Genomic DNA, 13,943 nt, shown 5'->3' with positions numbered 1-13,943 from the left:
GATTTTTTTCATTTTTCTTTTCGCATTGCTGACTAACTTTCATCATCAGGTAGGTCCATTCAGCATGTTGCTTGTTGAGTTTGGAGCCACCTTTCAGAGCTGCTAAAGCCCAGACTACTTTAAATTTTTTTTTCAAACAAAATTGCTTAAATCTGCTGTCATAAAGTTGCTAAACACATTTCCACAAATAAATTTGGCCCAAAAAAGTCCTGGGCTAAGTAATGGCATCTTAAAAGATGGCTGAAATGGATTTTGGAGCTACTTCAAGAAAATTAATAAAAACCCATGTGATCCTAGTTGCAACTTGAAAAAATGCCTCTTAAAGTTGTAACAAAGAAAACGGACAAAAAAAGTGAAATTTTTGATTGGCTGTAAATCCGCCATTATGGATTTTGGGGACTTGAAATTTTGGGATTCTGAGTTTTTCACTATTGTCTACCAAATATCCAAAAATGAAGGAATTTAAAATTTTCTACTATCAAAATTGTCCAAAACTGCCTGGTTCTTACAGAAAATGGCTCTTAAAGTAAAATATTCCTTTCTATCAAATTTTTGACTCTTTTTATGCTTATATAAACATAATTTTTTTTCAAGAATTTTGTAATGAAGAATAAAAGATAAAGTAAAATGGCGTTGAAATGGTGCTGTTTTTTGTTGCTTTTGACAACAGAAACACTAATTCAATGTAAAGAAGTTGATAGCAATGGAACTGGCAATGGGACAAAAGAAGGTCTTATCAAAGAAGATCCAATTGCAGAGGTTCTCGAACATGATACAATGGCTTTCTTTGCTGTTCTCTTGATGTTGTGTAAGTATCAAAACAAAAAATATTTTAGACCTTTTTACATGATTTCATCCTATTGTTAGTGATACTGGACAGTCATATAAGCAAATATCATAGTCTAGTTAATCTCATTGTTCTTAGACAAATTTTTTTATATTTACAGTCTTTTGTGTATTGGTTATTGCATTCTTGCTGAATAAAAAATTCCATTACCTACCTGAAGCTCTTGCTGTCATGATCTTGGGTAAGTTTACTTATTTTTATATTGCAAATAGCGACCATAGTTCAGTGGTAGGCCATCCGGCTACGGTTTGCAAGGTTGTGGGTTTACTTATTTTCTATATATTGCAAATTGTGTCAACAAGAAGAAATACTAGTCTCTTAAATGATATGCGATTTATATCTGACAGAACATCAATTTTTTTTTATATATAATTTTTTGCTTTTCAGGTTGCTTAGTTGCAGCTATAATCAAATATGTCATCGGGAATATTCCAGGAGTTAATGTAGATAGCTGGGAGGTTTGTTTACTTTACGAATCAATTATCTCTGAACATAAATTGACTTTTAAATGAAAACATTCTCTTTAATCTTATTGTTTTGAAACAAAAATCTTTTTTATTTACTGTCTTTTTTGTATCTATAATCATGGGCAAAATATTGAGACAAAGGGGATTTCCCTGCGAAATTTTAAACACAATTGTTTTTAAGCGTGTTAAACTACAGCTGGAAATTTGCTCCAATAATGCTTGAAATATAGCCTAGAAGCCTAGAAACTCCTCCAAAATCGTAATATTCAATTAAAGAAAGTGGAAGTGCTAAAATAGCAATTCTCGCCCAAACTTTAAATTCTGAAAAACGTTAAAATACACTAAAATCTCAATTTATTTCGACCATGATTGTAGCTAAGTGATTTATATATTTTGTTTAGAAAGTTGAATCGTTTCACCCAGATTTATTCTTTTTGGTGCTATTGCCACCTATTATTTTTGAATCTGGATACACGCTGCAAAAGGTAAAGTTTTCACTTGAATCACTAATTTTATGAGTAATTCAGTTTGTTTTTTTTTTGAAAAACCTTTGTCAATTGAATTTCTAAAGTATTGGAACATTCTCCAATTCTTTCTTCTCTTTATTTATGGGAAACTGGAATTAATAATTTCTTTATCTTTGACTTTAGGGTGACTTTTTCAGTAACATTGGAGCTATTCTAACGTATGCATTACTTGGTACAACAATATCAGCTGTTATCGTTGGTTTCACTATGTATGGCCTTGGGCTAGCTGGACTAGCACATCCATTGAAGCTGATAGAAGCATTCAGTTTTGGTTCTTTGATTTCTGCAACGGATCCTGTATCTACCTTAGCCTTGTTTAGTTCAATGAATGCAGACCAAGATTTGTATGCTATCGTTTTTGGTGAAAGTGTACTTAACGATGCTGTCTCCATCATTTTAACACAGTATGTTTTATGTTCCATTTTTTGTTATTTCTTTCAAACATACATAGTGTCCCTCAGGGTCTCTCCCCCCATGCCTAGAATGAAAATTTTCCCTACCCTACCTCCAAAAATTTCTCCGCCCCCCCCCCCCCTCAAGCATAAAAAGCTGTAATTTGATGAATTTAACGTTTATTGTTTTCCCTAAGGTAGTTCTAAAAAAGGTGTTGAGAAAATAAAAAAAGAATACTGACCTACTCAAACCGTTTATGGTCTTGTGATATTCTTGATCACAACATCATCTCATAAAACCAGATGTTTTTCAATTTTGAATTGATTTTGGTGAGTTCCCCCCCATGCCTAGAATTAAAATTTTCCACCCCCCCCCTCGTTTTTTCCCCCACCCTGGCTTCAAAAAAAATTCTTTCCCCCCTATACGTCCTTTTGACCTCAAAACCCATTCCCCCCTGAATCCAGGTGATATCTGCTCACACAGGATAACATTTTAGATATTGTATTTATCCGATCGTTTTTTCAATTTTTTATAGGACTTTGATAAGTGCAGCAGTTCAGATGGATCAAGGGAGTGTTGATTTCAATAGCTTAGCTCTTCACTCCATCGGAAAATTTTGCTTGATGTTTTTTGTTTCAGCCATCATTGGAACGATCTTTGGTTTACTTTGTGCTTTGGTAAGTTGACCAATTGAATAATTTATTTCCTGGTAAATTACATATAAGGTTACATATTTGTGAAAGTGTTGACAAATCACCTAGATGTTATTTATTTACCACTATTTGCAACTTTGTAAGTTTGTCTATTTGTTGTTGTTTTTTTTTAGTTTGGAAAATTTATTTATCTCATTTTTGTCACTGTTTGATATTTCCAGGTTTTAAAGCATATTAATTTGAGAGTTCACCCGTCGTTAGAATGCGTGACAATGTTCATTTTCGCTTACATGCCGTACGGTCTTTCAGAAGGTTTAGAATTGTCAGGTAAGTTGAATCATTTAAAAGTTTAATGTCCTTCATGTGTAAACATTATTTTTTAAAGTTTTTTTAGTTTTACGGTAGTTATTATAAAAATAATATAATTGCTTTTCTCGAAAATTCACTGTGTCTTGTCTAAGTCTTCAGAGCTTACAGAAAATTAATGAATGGTAAGCGATCAAGCATAAATATATTTTTCCACAACATAATTCGATGTGTTTACAGGTATAATGGCAATATTGCTTTGCGGTATCACTATGTCACATTATGCTCATTTCAATTTATCACCGATGGGTCAGATAGCTGTGCAACATGTCTTCCGTGTTTTGGCGCTTGTTGCAGGTTCGTCGTTCTTGTTTTTCGTGATATTTTACGACCATAAACGAGTAAATAGTAGAAGACATAACTAGAAAAAGTCATGTCAATTCTTTTGAACTAGGTTTGTCGTTCTTGTAATCGCTATTATTTTTCGTTATATTTTACGACCATAAACGAGTAAATAGTAGAAGACATAACTAGAAAAAGTCATGTCAATTCTTTTGAACTAGGTTGTCGTTCTTGTAATCGCTGTTGTTATTTCTCGTGTATATTTTACGACTATAAACGAGTAATTAGTAGAGGACATACATAACTAGAAGAAGTCATGTCAATTCTTTTGTTTTAAAGGGGTAAGCCGGGGAATATTCTTATTACCAAAAGATGGCGTAAACCCACAAGAGGAAAATGTAGTTTAAATAAATGAAAATGATTAGCAACAGCTGAAAGATCACCAATTTCTGAGCTAATAATGTATAAGTCATAACTTTTCTTCTTATTTTCATTTTTATTATAGAAACCATGGTATTCTTGTACTTGGGAATGGCTGTGTTAAACGGAACCCATCAATTTGAAATCAGATTCATCTCATGGTCAATGGTTAGTCTCCATTCGTATATCTTTGTTTTTCTTCTTATTTTAACTGGGATATTTGAAGATCTTTAAAATGAAAGGTATCTCTTTCATCAGTCTTACCTTACCTATTTATTTCTGACGTAACTCTTTTCAAACTACAAACCACAAATTGTGATTCTCAGCTGATAATGCAATACCGACTTTATTTTCTAAAATGTAGCCCACTGTTTTTATAATTTCTAGTTATCTATCAACTGATAAGATGATATTGTTAACTAGAATAACTCATTCCTAAAATACTTTATATTTCTTTTTAGTTGGCATGTTTAGTTGCAAGAGCGGTAGTGGTTTACCCATTATCCATTTTCTTCTTTTTCTGTCGTCAAAAAGAATCGAGAATTTCATTTAAAATCCTCTTCCTTGTATGGTTTAGTGGTAAGAATAATTTTGTACAATAAACAACACTGCCCTGGTGTCTTTGTAACCAAACATAGAAATTTTGAGCTATGAGCATGTAGTTGAGTTTTAAAGCACTTCTAGACAAGATAACAGGTCTAAGTAATATTGACTAAGTGAGCTTCTAATAGATAATTCGTCCTGACCGTTCATGATTCATTTCGACCTTTAAAAATGACCTATGTTGTTTTTCTATTTTTTTTCAGGTTTGAGAGGTGCAGTTGCATTCGCACAAAGTTTACATTTACCGTTAGCCAATCAAGTTTCACGTAATCTAATCATGACAACCACACTGGCTATCGTTGTTTTCACCAACGTTGTGCTTGGAGGGATGACTCTTCCTTTAATCAAGGTAAAAGCCTAGTTCAATCTAATAAAGAAAAGTATGCGATTCGCCAAACTTTTACATTTCACGGGAATTACTTTTCGAAAATAAAGCTCTTCATAAGATCTTGTGAGAAAGATTCCAAGGCGATTTTCACCTGGTAAAATAAAAACTTTTCTCTAATCAACGAATTCTACCAAGTAAAACACTAGGTAAAAGTGGATATTTGGACATCCAGGTTATCACTTTTTCAATATTTTTTCTTCACGTTTTAGTACTTTAACGTTCAAAGCAAACGACCAAAATCAGGAATAAGTAAATCTCTAGGAATGGTAAGTTTTGGAGATTCTCTTTAAAGTTTTCTGTTTGGATGCATTATATTAGATATTGATGGACTGCTTTAATGAACAACTTCCCGATGAAAATATGATCAAAAGTTTGTATTTGCGTTTCAAAACTTATACCAAAACTACTGGGTGATTTCAATACTTCTTTATAACTTGCACTAATTCATTCCTTCATATGGCATTAGGGTCGAATCACCATGCCAGCGGAGGCGTCTAACCAATCACGAATCTATCAACAACGCCGGCGTAAATCACCCATGAGTATCATTCGTGGATGGAGAAGATTTGATAAGAAATATCTCATGCCTTTCTTTATCAGGACCAACGATTCTAAAGTAATTACTTTTTCATGCATTGAATAGAAAAGGAAACCTAAATTTTGATTGGTAAAAAAAAACTAAAATTTTGATTGGTAATTTTATATTTTTTCAATTGGTTAAATTTAATACACAAATAAATCACAAAACCACAGTCTGTTATTGATGCAAAAAAACTTTAAGTGCTGGAAGTACGATGTGATAAGAAAACCTACAGAAGCTTTATGGAAGTGGTTCGCTATCATCTCTTTGACCTGAAATCTTCTCTTCCATCCATCTTAGGATTATCGTTCAGCAGTGACGCACATGATTGATCAATGGGCGGAGAATGAAGAGCGAGCCGCCCATCAATTCCTTAATTCTTCTGCTGAACTCGACGAAAACCGCCATCTTGTCATAAATCGCACACGAAAGAATATCGTTCGACCTGTCCGCAAATTCTTCCGGACATTAGATGGAACAAAAACTGAAGATGAATTTACTGAAAATGAAGGAGATACTCCAGCTAAAGAACCTGATCGAGTGAGATTTTTTTGAGAGTGTTTATGGTCTCTGGTTTTAATAGCAGATCTATTGTTTTAATAGAACAATGAGAATGTTTAGGATCATTTCCATCTATAAAATGCATACGAAATGCACTCACTGCTCTTTCACCTAAAGATAGTTGGACAGAAATTCTATGTATTATATACGACATCTTAAGGATGTTTAAAAATGGAATCTCATTGACGACAATTTTTTTTACTTTTTTAGGTTCGTTTTTCGAGTGTTAATGAAGCCGGTGAACAAAGGAACGGTTATGGAAGCATCAACCACACTAATGATGACACCGAAACATTGTTGTAAAAAGTAGGAAATTGGCTTTGGGTGGGATTGAAAAAGGTTGATGGAGATTGTTGCGTTTTCATTGTGTTTCATCTTTATTTATGAAGTGTTCTCTTTCAATATTGAGTTGAAATCAAATCAACATTTTAAAAATGTGTTCTTTTACGGGAAATCCTTTGGATACCGATGTACCTTGTACGTTAAAATTGCGTTTTCATCCCAATGGTTTTTAAAAAATGACCTTTCTGAGTGGATTACTTGGCAGAATAAATTAGAGTAAATTATCATTGTTTTGATCATGGTCCAAATTTATTAGTATTACAACATTTACAAATTAATGCATGCAGATTTTAGACAATATTCAGCCAAACTATTTTTCGAAATTGTTGATTTTCATTTGATTGATTTTGTTTGATCTACTCCTTTTTGTTCATATTTAATTTCAAAGTATTTGTAATTAAAATCCGTCTCAATTTATTGGCCAAATAAAAATAAAAATAAAATTTACGATCTTAACTTCACTTTCAGTCTGGCTCGAATTTCAGGTAGAAACATACAAACAGGTTTGTCCAAGATTGTACTTAGTTATTATGCATGTACTTGTAAGAACATCATATCATATCGTATTTATGGTAATTATCATTTTATTTATATATTCACAAAAATTTTTGAAACGCAATTTTTAATGATTTAGATTTTTAGCTTACTTTAATAAAAACACTAGTGAAATCGTAGTGCTTTTGTTAGAAAAACTAATCTGGGAATTTTTTTTTTTTTGGATAAATTCAGCCTTGTTCTGAACGTTATACATAATTTTCTTTTATCAATTAATCCTGATTAATCAAATATTTTCTAGGGTTTGTATGTAGCCTCTACTTTTGTTGTTTTACATTGTTTATACGTTACCATTTACTTTTGTTACATATTATATCTATTCTTTCTAGGTGTAGTAGCCAAATATTTTTAGAGCTTTCTAAAATAATGATTATTTTTGCACCCAAAAATTTATTAGAATGCTTTTTAAATTACTTTTGTCTTTTTTATGCAAACTAAAAAAAATTGTATTTAACTTTTTTAACATTTCTATACAAAACTATTGACTGAATTTTCAAAGAAATTTTTATACGAATGTAACCAAGGTCGTATCGATTCTTATCGACTTAATATACATGACTGTAATTGAGTGTCTTGGCTCCAGTATAAAAATCTTTTGGTGGTACTGTGGTTGTTCTCAGGTTGAAGTTTGAAATTTTCTCGTTTTTTTTTTGCATCTATGTTTCATGATCTATTTGAGACCCGGTAGGATTTTTTCAGTCAATGGGGATAAAATAACAGAAAAAAGCTCGATTGGGATTGATATTACCCTATTTTTTATGGCTGGGGATTTCAATTCTTTTGTTATCAAGTCAGAAGATTCAGTGGGGATGGGAAAAATAATAAATTATATTATTGTTTTTTTTGATTTTTTTCAGTGGGGACAAAAATTGGAGGATAATTTTCCACCGGGGACGATATTTTGGCCAATTTTTCCAGTGGGAAGGGGTCCCGATGGGTCTGTGAGAAGGGGGTGCTATATAACAGTCTGATAATTTGAAACGTCAACGATACAAAATTAGTCTGAACAGGGAGGTCTGTATCGCAGAACTCTATAGATATACTTCCTATTATTCGATAAGAAACCTTTTTTTCGCTAAAAGATGAGTGGAAACCTAACATCAAGTATGCATTTAACTACAATCATGGACAAAACATTTGAGACAAAGGGGATTTCCCTGCGAAATTCTAAACACCACAAATGATTTTAAAGCGCGTTAAAGTACGTTTGGACAGTAGTGTTTAAACTCTGATATTTAACATGAGACTTAGGACCTTAGGATCTTAGGATTTAAAAGCTCAAAATTTGCACCAATAAGGCTTGGAATATAGCCTACAATCCGTGCCATAATATATTTGCACTTTTGGCTAATTTACCATTTTTCGAAAATTGAAGTTCGAGCGAGAATGTCAATTTCAGGCCCTCAACTTGATTTAATCGATTATTTCGATCTGGGAGGGATTTATTGGTTTCTAGGCTATATTTCAAGCCCTACTGGACCATTTTTGAACTTTTGGATCATCAGAACCTAAGTCTTAAGTCTCATGTCAAAACTCTACCCTTCCAACCTACTTTAGAGCACTTACAAATCGATTGTGGTTTCAAAACACCCCGGTGAATTTCCCTTTTGTCACTGATTGTAGAAGCCACCGAACCCCTCCGAAATCGAAATATTCGATGAAAGAAAGTGAGAGTGATAAAATAGCAATTCTGGCCCGAACTTAAATTCTGAAAAAAACGTCAAAATACACTAAAATCTCAATATATTTCGACAATGTAGATAAATTTTGACTCTTAAGAGGAGGAATTTACTGGATCCCTCTAAAATCGAAACAGTATGAAATTCTATCATGCTACACAAGAGATATTTCTTGTAATGTATACTTAAGGTTTGAGAAACTTTGAACGATGTAGTAATTAATCCTAGGACAAATATTTTTAATGCAATTCATAATTAACAAAAGAAAACAAAAAAGTATACAATTCGTAATAATTAGTACTAGTTAAAATGCACAGACACCCCCTTTATCAACTATCCGTATCACCATTGCCTTATCCAAAATATCGACACAACAATCGAACACCATTTAAACTAGTATCATCGTCACTCCCTTGGTAACTTTCGATCTGTGTTTGAAGACCAACAATTTTATAGCCAGCAGGACAGTAAGTGCTTTGTGTCCATGAACCCCAACCACCTTCACCGCTTTTGTACCACTGATTGTCATCTCGACATATCAAACGAATGGCATTGGTCGAAGTATCGTCATCAGACCCCTGAAAATTCATTACAAAATAAGATTTATTTCTTACAAGGTAATTTTAGCACGTGGGAGGGGTTGGGATTTGAATAAATATTTTGATAAGAAGAGTAAAAGAATCTATGTAATCAAGGACACTTGATATAATCAAACTTTATTAAGGAGGTGTAATGGTATATCAACTGTAAAAATAAAAAACTCACTAAGAAGACCTTTTAAACAGGGGTAAATTTAGTTTCTTGGGCTCTTGGGAAACCGAAATTATTCACTGCTGAAAATTTAAAAGCCTTAAAATGATATCTTGATTCTTCGAAGATGAGATAAGTAACAGATTGAAGTCCAATGTGTATTACCTGATAGCTTTCAAATTTTAGCATTCCACCGTAAAATCCATTAATACATTTTTGTGACTCGGCTCGCCAAGTGCCCCAATTGGTGTATCCACTTTTGATGGTAGTGCCAACATCATTGTTACATCTTAAAGAGATCGCATTTAATGCCGTGTCATCGTCACCTGGGATAAAAAGAAACATTCATTGAACAAAGAGAAAAATTTTATTGAAAGTCAGTATCTAGTTATAGTTAGTAGCAAATTCCAATCTCTCTATCCCGAGTTGTAACTGTTCTAAGATAAGATGCAAAATACATGTATTTATAGAACTCAGCCAGTTTATAACAAAATTTGACCTGAAAACCAATTTATTATCCGAGGTAATTTTGTTTATTTAAGTGAATTAATAAATTAATTTCAAGAGCGCCAATGATGAAAGTTATACTTGGCAGGAACTGAAGAGATTTAACAAAACCATGCCAAAAAATTCTCGGTAACAACTTTTTATGAAAGATTCTATACCTCCTTGGTAGCTTTCAATATTTGTTTGCAGCTTGACAACCCAGGTTCCTTTTGGGCAATACTCCCATGAACGCCAACTGCCCCATGAACCAGTGTTGTAGCTCATAACTAAAAAATAATTTTTTAGTGTAGATAGATGGTAGATGTGTGTAGATTGAATGAAAAGTAAATTTGAGCTAAAGAAAATTGGTATTGGCAACTTCCAAAAGTAATTATCGCTACGACCGTTCTGCTATTTAGGTTATATAATTGAAATTAACAGAATCCACATTCAGTATTTGACATAAAACCCTTCACCGAATGCGGCTAAACTCGTCCCCAGTGAATAATAACCCTGTCAAGTACTTATTTTCCTCTTTAAAAAACTACGAAGCACTTTCACTTGACACAGGGTTGTATTACCTTTATCAGGGAAGCATGAAGATTCAATTTGGCACATTTCTTTAGTTTCGGTCGTTTTGCCAGAACATCCATGACACATGCGTGTTCGTATGGCTGTCTTTGAACAATGCTGACATGACCAACTTGACCAAGCTGGTAAAAGAATACAAGATAAAGAGAAATCAGTTCCCAATTTTCTTGAAGAAAGTACGAGTGGCAGGATAATAGTTATACTTTGCTTAAAAAACTTGCCAAAAAGTCTAGTAAGAACAAACTATATAAGAACAAATTAAGAACATTTTAAGGCTTCGTGGACTCTAAAACACCCAATTTCTTTTAGGAAAATGGACAATAGTACTCAAAAAATGGTGAAAAAAGAACATATTAAGAGCTTTTTTAAGCTTAAAACTCAAAAAGTTGATACCATCCGAACGCTTCAAAGTTTTTGGATGTTCATATAAAAAAATCATGAAATCATAATACAGTCTTAAAATTCAGACGTCAGGAAAGTTCAGGGAAACCTTAGAGGCAAAAGCTGATCTACTGTAGAAAACAAATTTTCAATTTCTGCAATATCAATTCGCATCTAGATTTCGAAGTTACTTAGGTGAAAACCTTTTGATATAAACATACGTACCTCGGCAATAATGCGATTCGGTAGGGCCTCCAACACAATCAGTATCTGATGGACATTGATCATCATATCCACATCCGTTATTTTCACTACATTCACTACCATACATCGATACACAGAAATTGAAATACAACGGTACAAACCATTTACGAATACCTTCTGCTGATACTTGCAATCCATCATCCAAATACTTCTTCTTGAATAAATTAATGATGGGTGATAATTGATATTTCAAAGGAACTGATTTGAAATCTTGTTGTGCCCAAGTGTAGATGTCTTTCTCGGGTGGAGCACCTTTTGACATGATTGAGCTGACAATGGTCGATCCTTGCTCATTGTATAAGCGTTTTTCATCGGTTGACGAACATCCTTCTTTATCTTGCTCGACTTGGATTCCAAATATTTTACTGCCTCTCACATACTCACATTTTTTTATTTTTTCGCCATCGAATTTCTTTTTTGTTGAACTTGAGAAGACGGTTCTGTGGACGATTTCCCCACCGAATGATGTTTTGATTGAGAAATGGGTTCCGTAATGCCGAATGAAGGATTTGAAGATTCGAAGTTGAGTGTTTTTATCAGCACCACTTGCTTGGTGTAGTTCTTTGATTGATTTCTTGAATGGTTCCATAAGAGGTGGAATCGAAGAAAACGTATGAATAATAACTTCGTAAAGCTGGCATTTCGCAAATGAAGTCGCTACTAAACTTTTCTTTTCACTGAACAAACCCTGCATTGATTGGAAATCGTGTGATTTTCCCCAAGCTCTAGTGAAAGGTTCTGGGATTTTTTTGGTAGCCGATATGCTTGCCCCCTTAATGTCAATGCCAGCTGTAACTTCAGTTTCCGTTCCAACTTGTAGATCGACTCCCGATTTGGATGTTTCACGCATGAATTTCCTAAAACAAATGATAAACGATTAGACCAAGTATTTAGAGGAATTGTGACAATGCTTAAACTATAGGCTTTCTCTTAGAAGAGCAATTCTCTAAGTATAAAGAAACTTTTGCAAACAGGAAAAAGAAATTCTATTCCTAGTTCGTGCTCGCAAAAAGCTATCTAAAAGAATGAAAAATATCGTCACCATTCAAGTCCTTAGAAATACCAAATATCAGCTTATTTTAGCCATTTTAGCCTACATTAATCCTATAGTCAAAGAAAAGGCGTTAACAAGATTCCATATATGTTTTAACTTCCATCCAATTATTTTGTTAAAAGAAATGTAATTTTTACGATGATTTGCGAAATTTGGTCGTGAATTTCACTGTTTTTAGACCTCGCAAAAGTTTCTGGCTTGGGAAGGTTTGTTCATTTAAAGTGGCTTTAGCCAAGCATGAGAATTTTTCACTATTAGTCCATAAATAAAGAGAAAGACAAGAAAAAATTAGAATAAAACCAAGACACTCACCTGTATTCTTTGGAGGTAGAAGAAATATCAGTGGTCATTTTCGTGTCACAGTACACTTCATTGTCGTATGTGAAAGCTGAATGGAGTTCGTATCGATGTTCTGCATTCTTCAGAGTTGGTACGAAGATTTGTTGTCTGAAGCCTGGATCCTTACCATTGCTAAATGGATTACCAGTCATAATATCGTAACCTTTGAGCGCTGAATTCATATTATCAAAGGGTAACCAATTTGGACTGCAATCGTCACCAGTACACTTGGTGTTGACACCAAGGAGAAAGAGAAGCAACACGATCATTGAAATATAATGTTTCATCTTGAGTGAGCCCCTATCTTATGAGCCTTTGAAATTATTTGAATATGTTAACAATATTAGTTTAAAAATTATCTGATGCTTTTTGGAAAATTTTACCCCATATTTATATCAAACCAAAAAAACGCATTAACAGCAAAAAATAATCCTACTAAAAGCATCACCCCAATTAATTGCTACTCTTTGTGTCATTTATGGTGATAGATGACTTCCATCTGATTATTCGTGAAAGTATTTTCCTCTCATTTATTTGATTGAAAGCAGAAAAGCACGTAGGGGAGTACTTATTGTTACAAAAATAACGTCACCCATCATATATTTCCTTTTGCGAATGCTCAAGAGTGAAAAAGTGTACAGTATATGGCCCCCAAAACAGAGACGGCCCCCAAAACGGAGGTTTTCATTAAAATGAAGATTCTGACTTGTAGATTTATCAGAATTCAACGATTTGTGTTTATTTTGAAAAAATGATGGTTATATTTAAAAACGAGCATGTTTTTGCTGGTTTGAGACGGATTCAAAATAACATATTTGCGTCTAAAGGAAATATTTTAACACCAAAATTAGATAAAAATTGCATATAACTCACTCTAGCTCCTTGGATATTGAAAACCCGGGGGGGGTACTACCCTTGTCGACCGACGGGGGTGCTCCGCTGAGGTTCGAAAAATGGACCCTACGTGGGACTCGAAATTTGCGAAAAAAGTGACCCTGAATGGGACTGAAATTCCAAAATTTTCTCAAATTTTCTACTTTTCCCCCAAATTTTCCAAAAAAAGGCACCCTACGAGGGACTGATTTTTCTATTTTGGTGTTTTTGCGACCCTACCTGGGACTCGTGGAGGTTAGAAAAGGTACCCTGACCAGCGGAGCATCCCGCCAAATTAAACTTTTTAAGGCGTTTTCGCATTTTTTCTGCTGATTTCACGCCATTTTAAGGATAATTTTTTCAGCAAACGCCAAATTAAATTCCCCTTTAAATTTATTTTTTTCGTCCATCCGCCAAATTAAATTCCCTCTAAAAAACTTTTTCTGCCATCCACCAAATTAAATTCATTTCTTCCTTTAAGGTACATCATCTGCGCAAAATAATTACATATCTGCGCAGAAATTACATAATATCTGCGCAAA

At 33.6% G+C, this 13,943-nt stretch overlaps 2 protein-coding genes across 2 annotated transcripts; one reads left to right on the top strand and one right to left on the bottom strand.

Annotated features, from left to right (window-relative positions):
• Positions 1-587: 587 nt before the first annotated feature.
• On the top strand, positions 588-7,135 carry LOC136817016 (sodium/hydrogen exchanger 8-like). The gene is made up of 15 exons (XM_067073359.1): positions 588-808; positions 948-1,028; positions 1,235-1,305; positions 1,716-1,799; positions 1,965-2,245; positions 2,770-2,911; positions 3,109-3,214; positions 3,434-3,550; positions 4,041-4,123; positions 4,417-4,534; positions 4,762-4,907; positions 5,156-5,212; positions 5,413-5,562; positions 5,827-6,066; positions 6,298-7,135. Exons 1-15 carry the CDS (start codon positions 628-630, stop codon positions 6,388-6,390), a joined length of 1,950 nt encoding a protein of 649 aa, XP_066929460.1. The 5' UTR covers positions 588-627; the 3' UTR covers positions 6,391-7,135.
• Positions 7,136-8,881: 1,746 nt separating this feature from the next.
• On the bottom strand, positions 8,882-12,895 carry LOC136817015 (uncharacterized). Its single transcript, XM_067073358.1, has 6 exons — positions 12,502-12,895; positions 11,097-11,992; positions 10,481-10,612; positions 10,079-10,186; positions 9,579-9,739; positions 8,882-9,241 (listed from the first exon to the last, which is right to left on the bottom strand). Exons 1-6 carry the CDS (start codon positions 12,813-12,815, stop codon positions 9,017-9,019), a joined length of 1,836 nt encoding a protein of 611 aa, XP_066929459.1. The 5' UTR covers positions 12,816-12,895; the 3' UTR covers positions 8,882-9,016.
• Between the last annotated feature and the right edge of the window lie 1,048 nt (positions 12,896-13,943).

This window comes from Clytia hemisphaerica, unplaced genomic scaffold (genome assembly GCF_902728285.1).
Source record: "Clytia hemisphaerica strain Z4C2 unplaced genomic scaffold, Clytia hemisphaerica genome assembly, whole genome shotgun sequence".
Lineage (NCBI taxonomy): Eukaryota > Metazoa > Cnidaria > Hydrozoa > Leptothecata > Clytiidae > Clytia > Clytia hemisphaerica.
Note: the sequence above shows the minus strand (reverse complement) of the source record. Positions and strands in the feature narration are given on the sequence as shown.

Bases quoted from the DNA above. Each gene is read 5' to 3' on its own strand.
- LOC136817016 (XM_067073359.1), top strand. From the start codon at position 628: ATGGCGTTGAAATGGTGCTGTTTTTTGTTGCTTTTGACAACAGAAACA. The intron at 4,535-4,761 runs GTAAGAATAATT...ATTTTTTTTCAG, and splicing joins CTTCCTTGTATGGTTTAGTG to GTTTGAGAGGTGCAGTTGCA. The intron at 5,563-5,826 runs GTAATTACTTTT...CATCCATCTTAG, and splicing joins TCAGGACCAACGATTCTAAA to GATTATCGTTCAGCAGTGAC.
- LOC136817015 (XM_067073358.1), bottom strand. From the start codon at position 12,815: ATGAAACATTATATTTCAATGATCGTGTTGCTTCTCTTTCTCCTTGGT. The intron at 11,993-12,501 runs GTGAGTGTCTTG...CATTTGTTTTAG, and splicing joins TCTACCTCCAAAGAATACAG to GAAATTCATGCGTGAAACAT. The intron at 9,242-9,578 runs GTAATACACATT...ATGAATTTTCAG, and splicing joins TAAAATTTGAAAGCTATCAG to GGGTCTGATGACGATACTTC.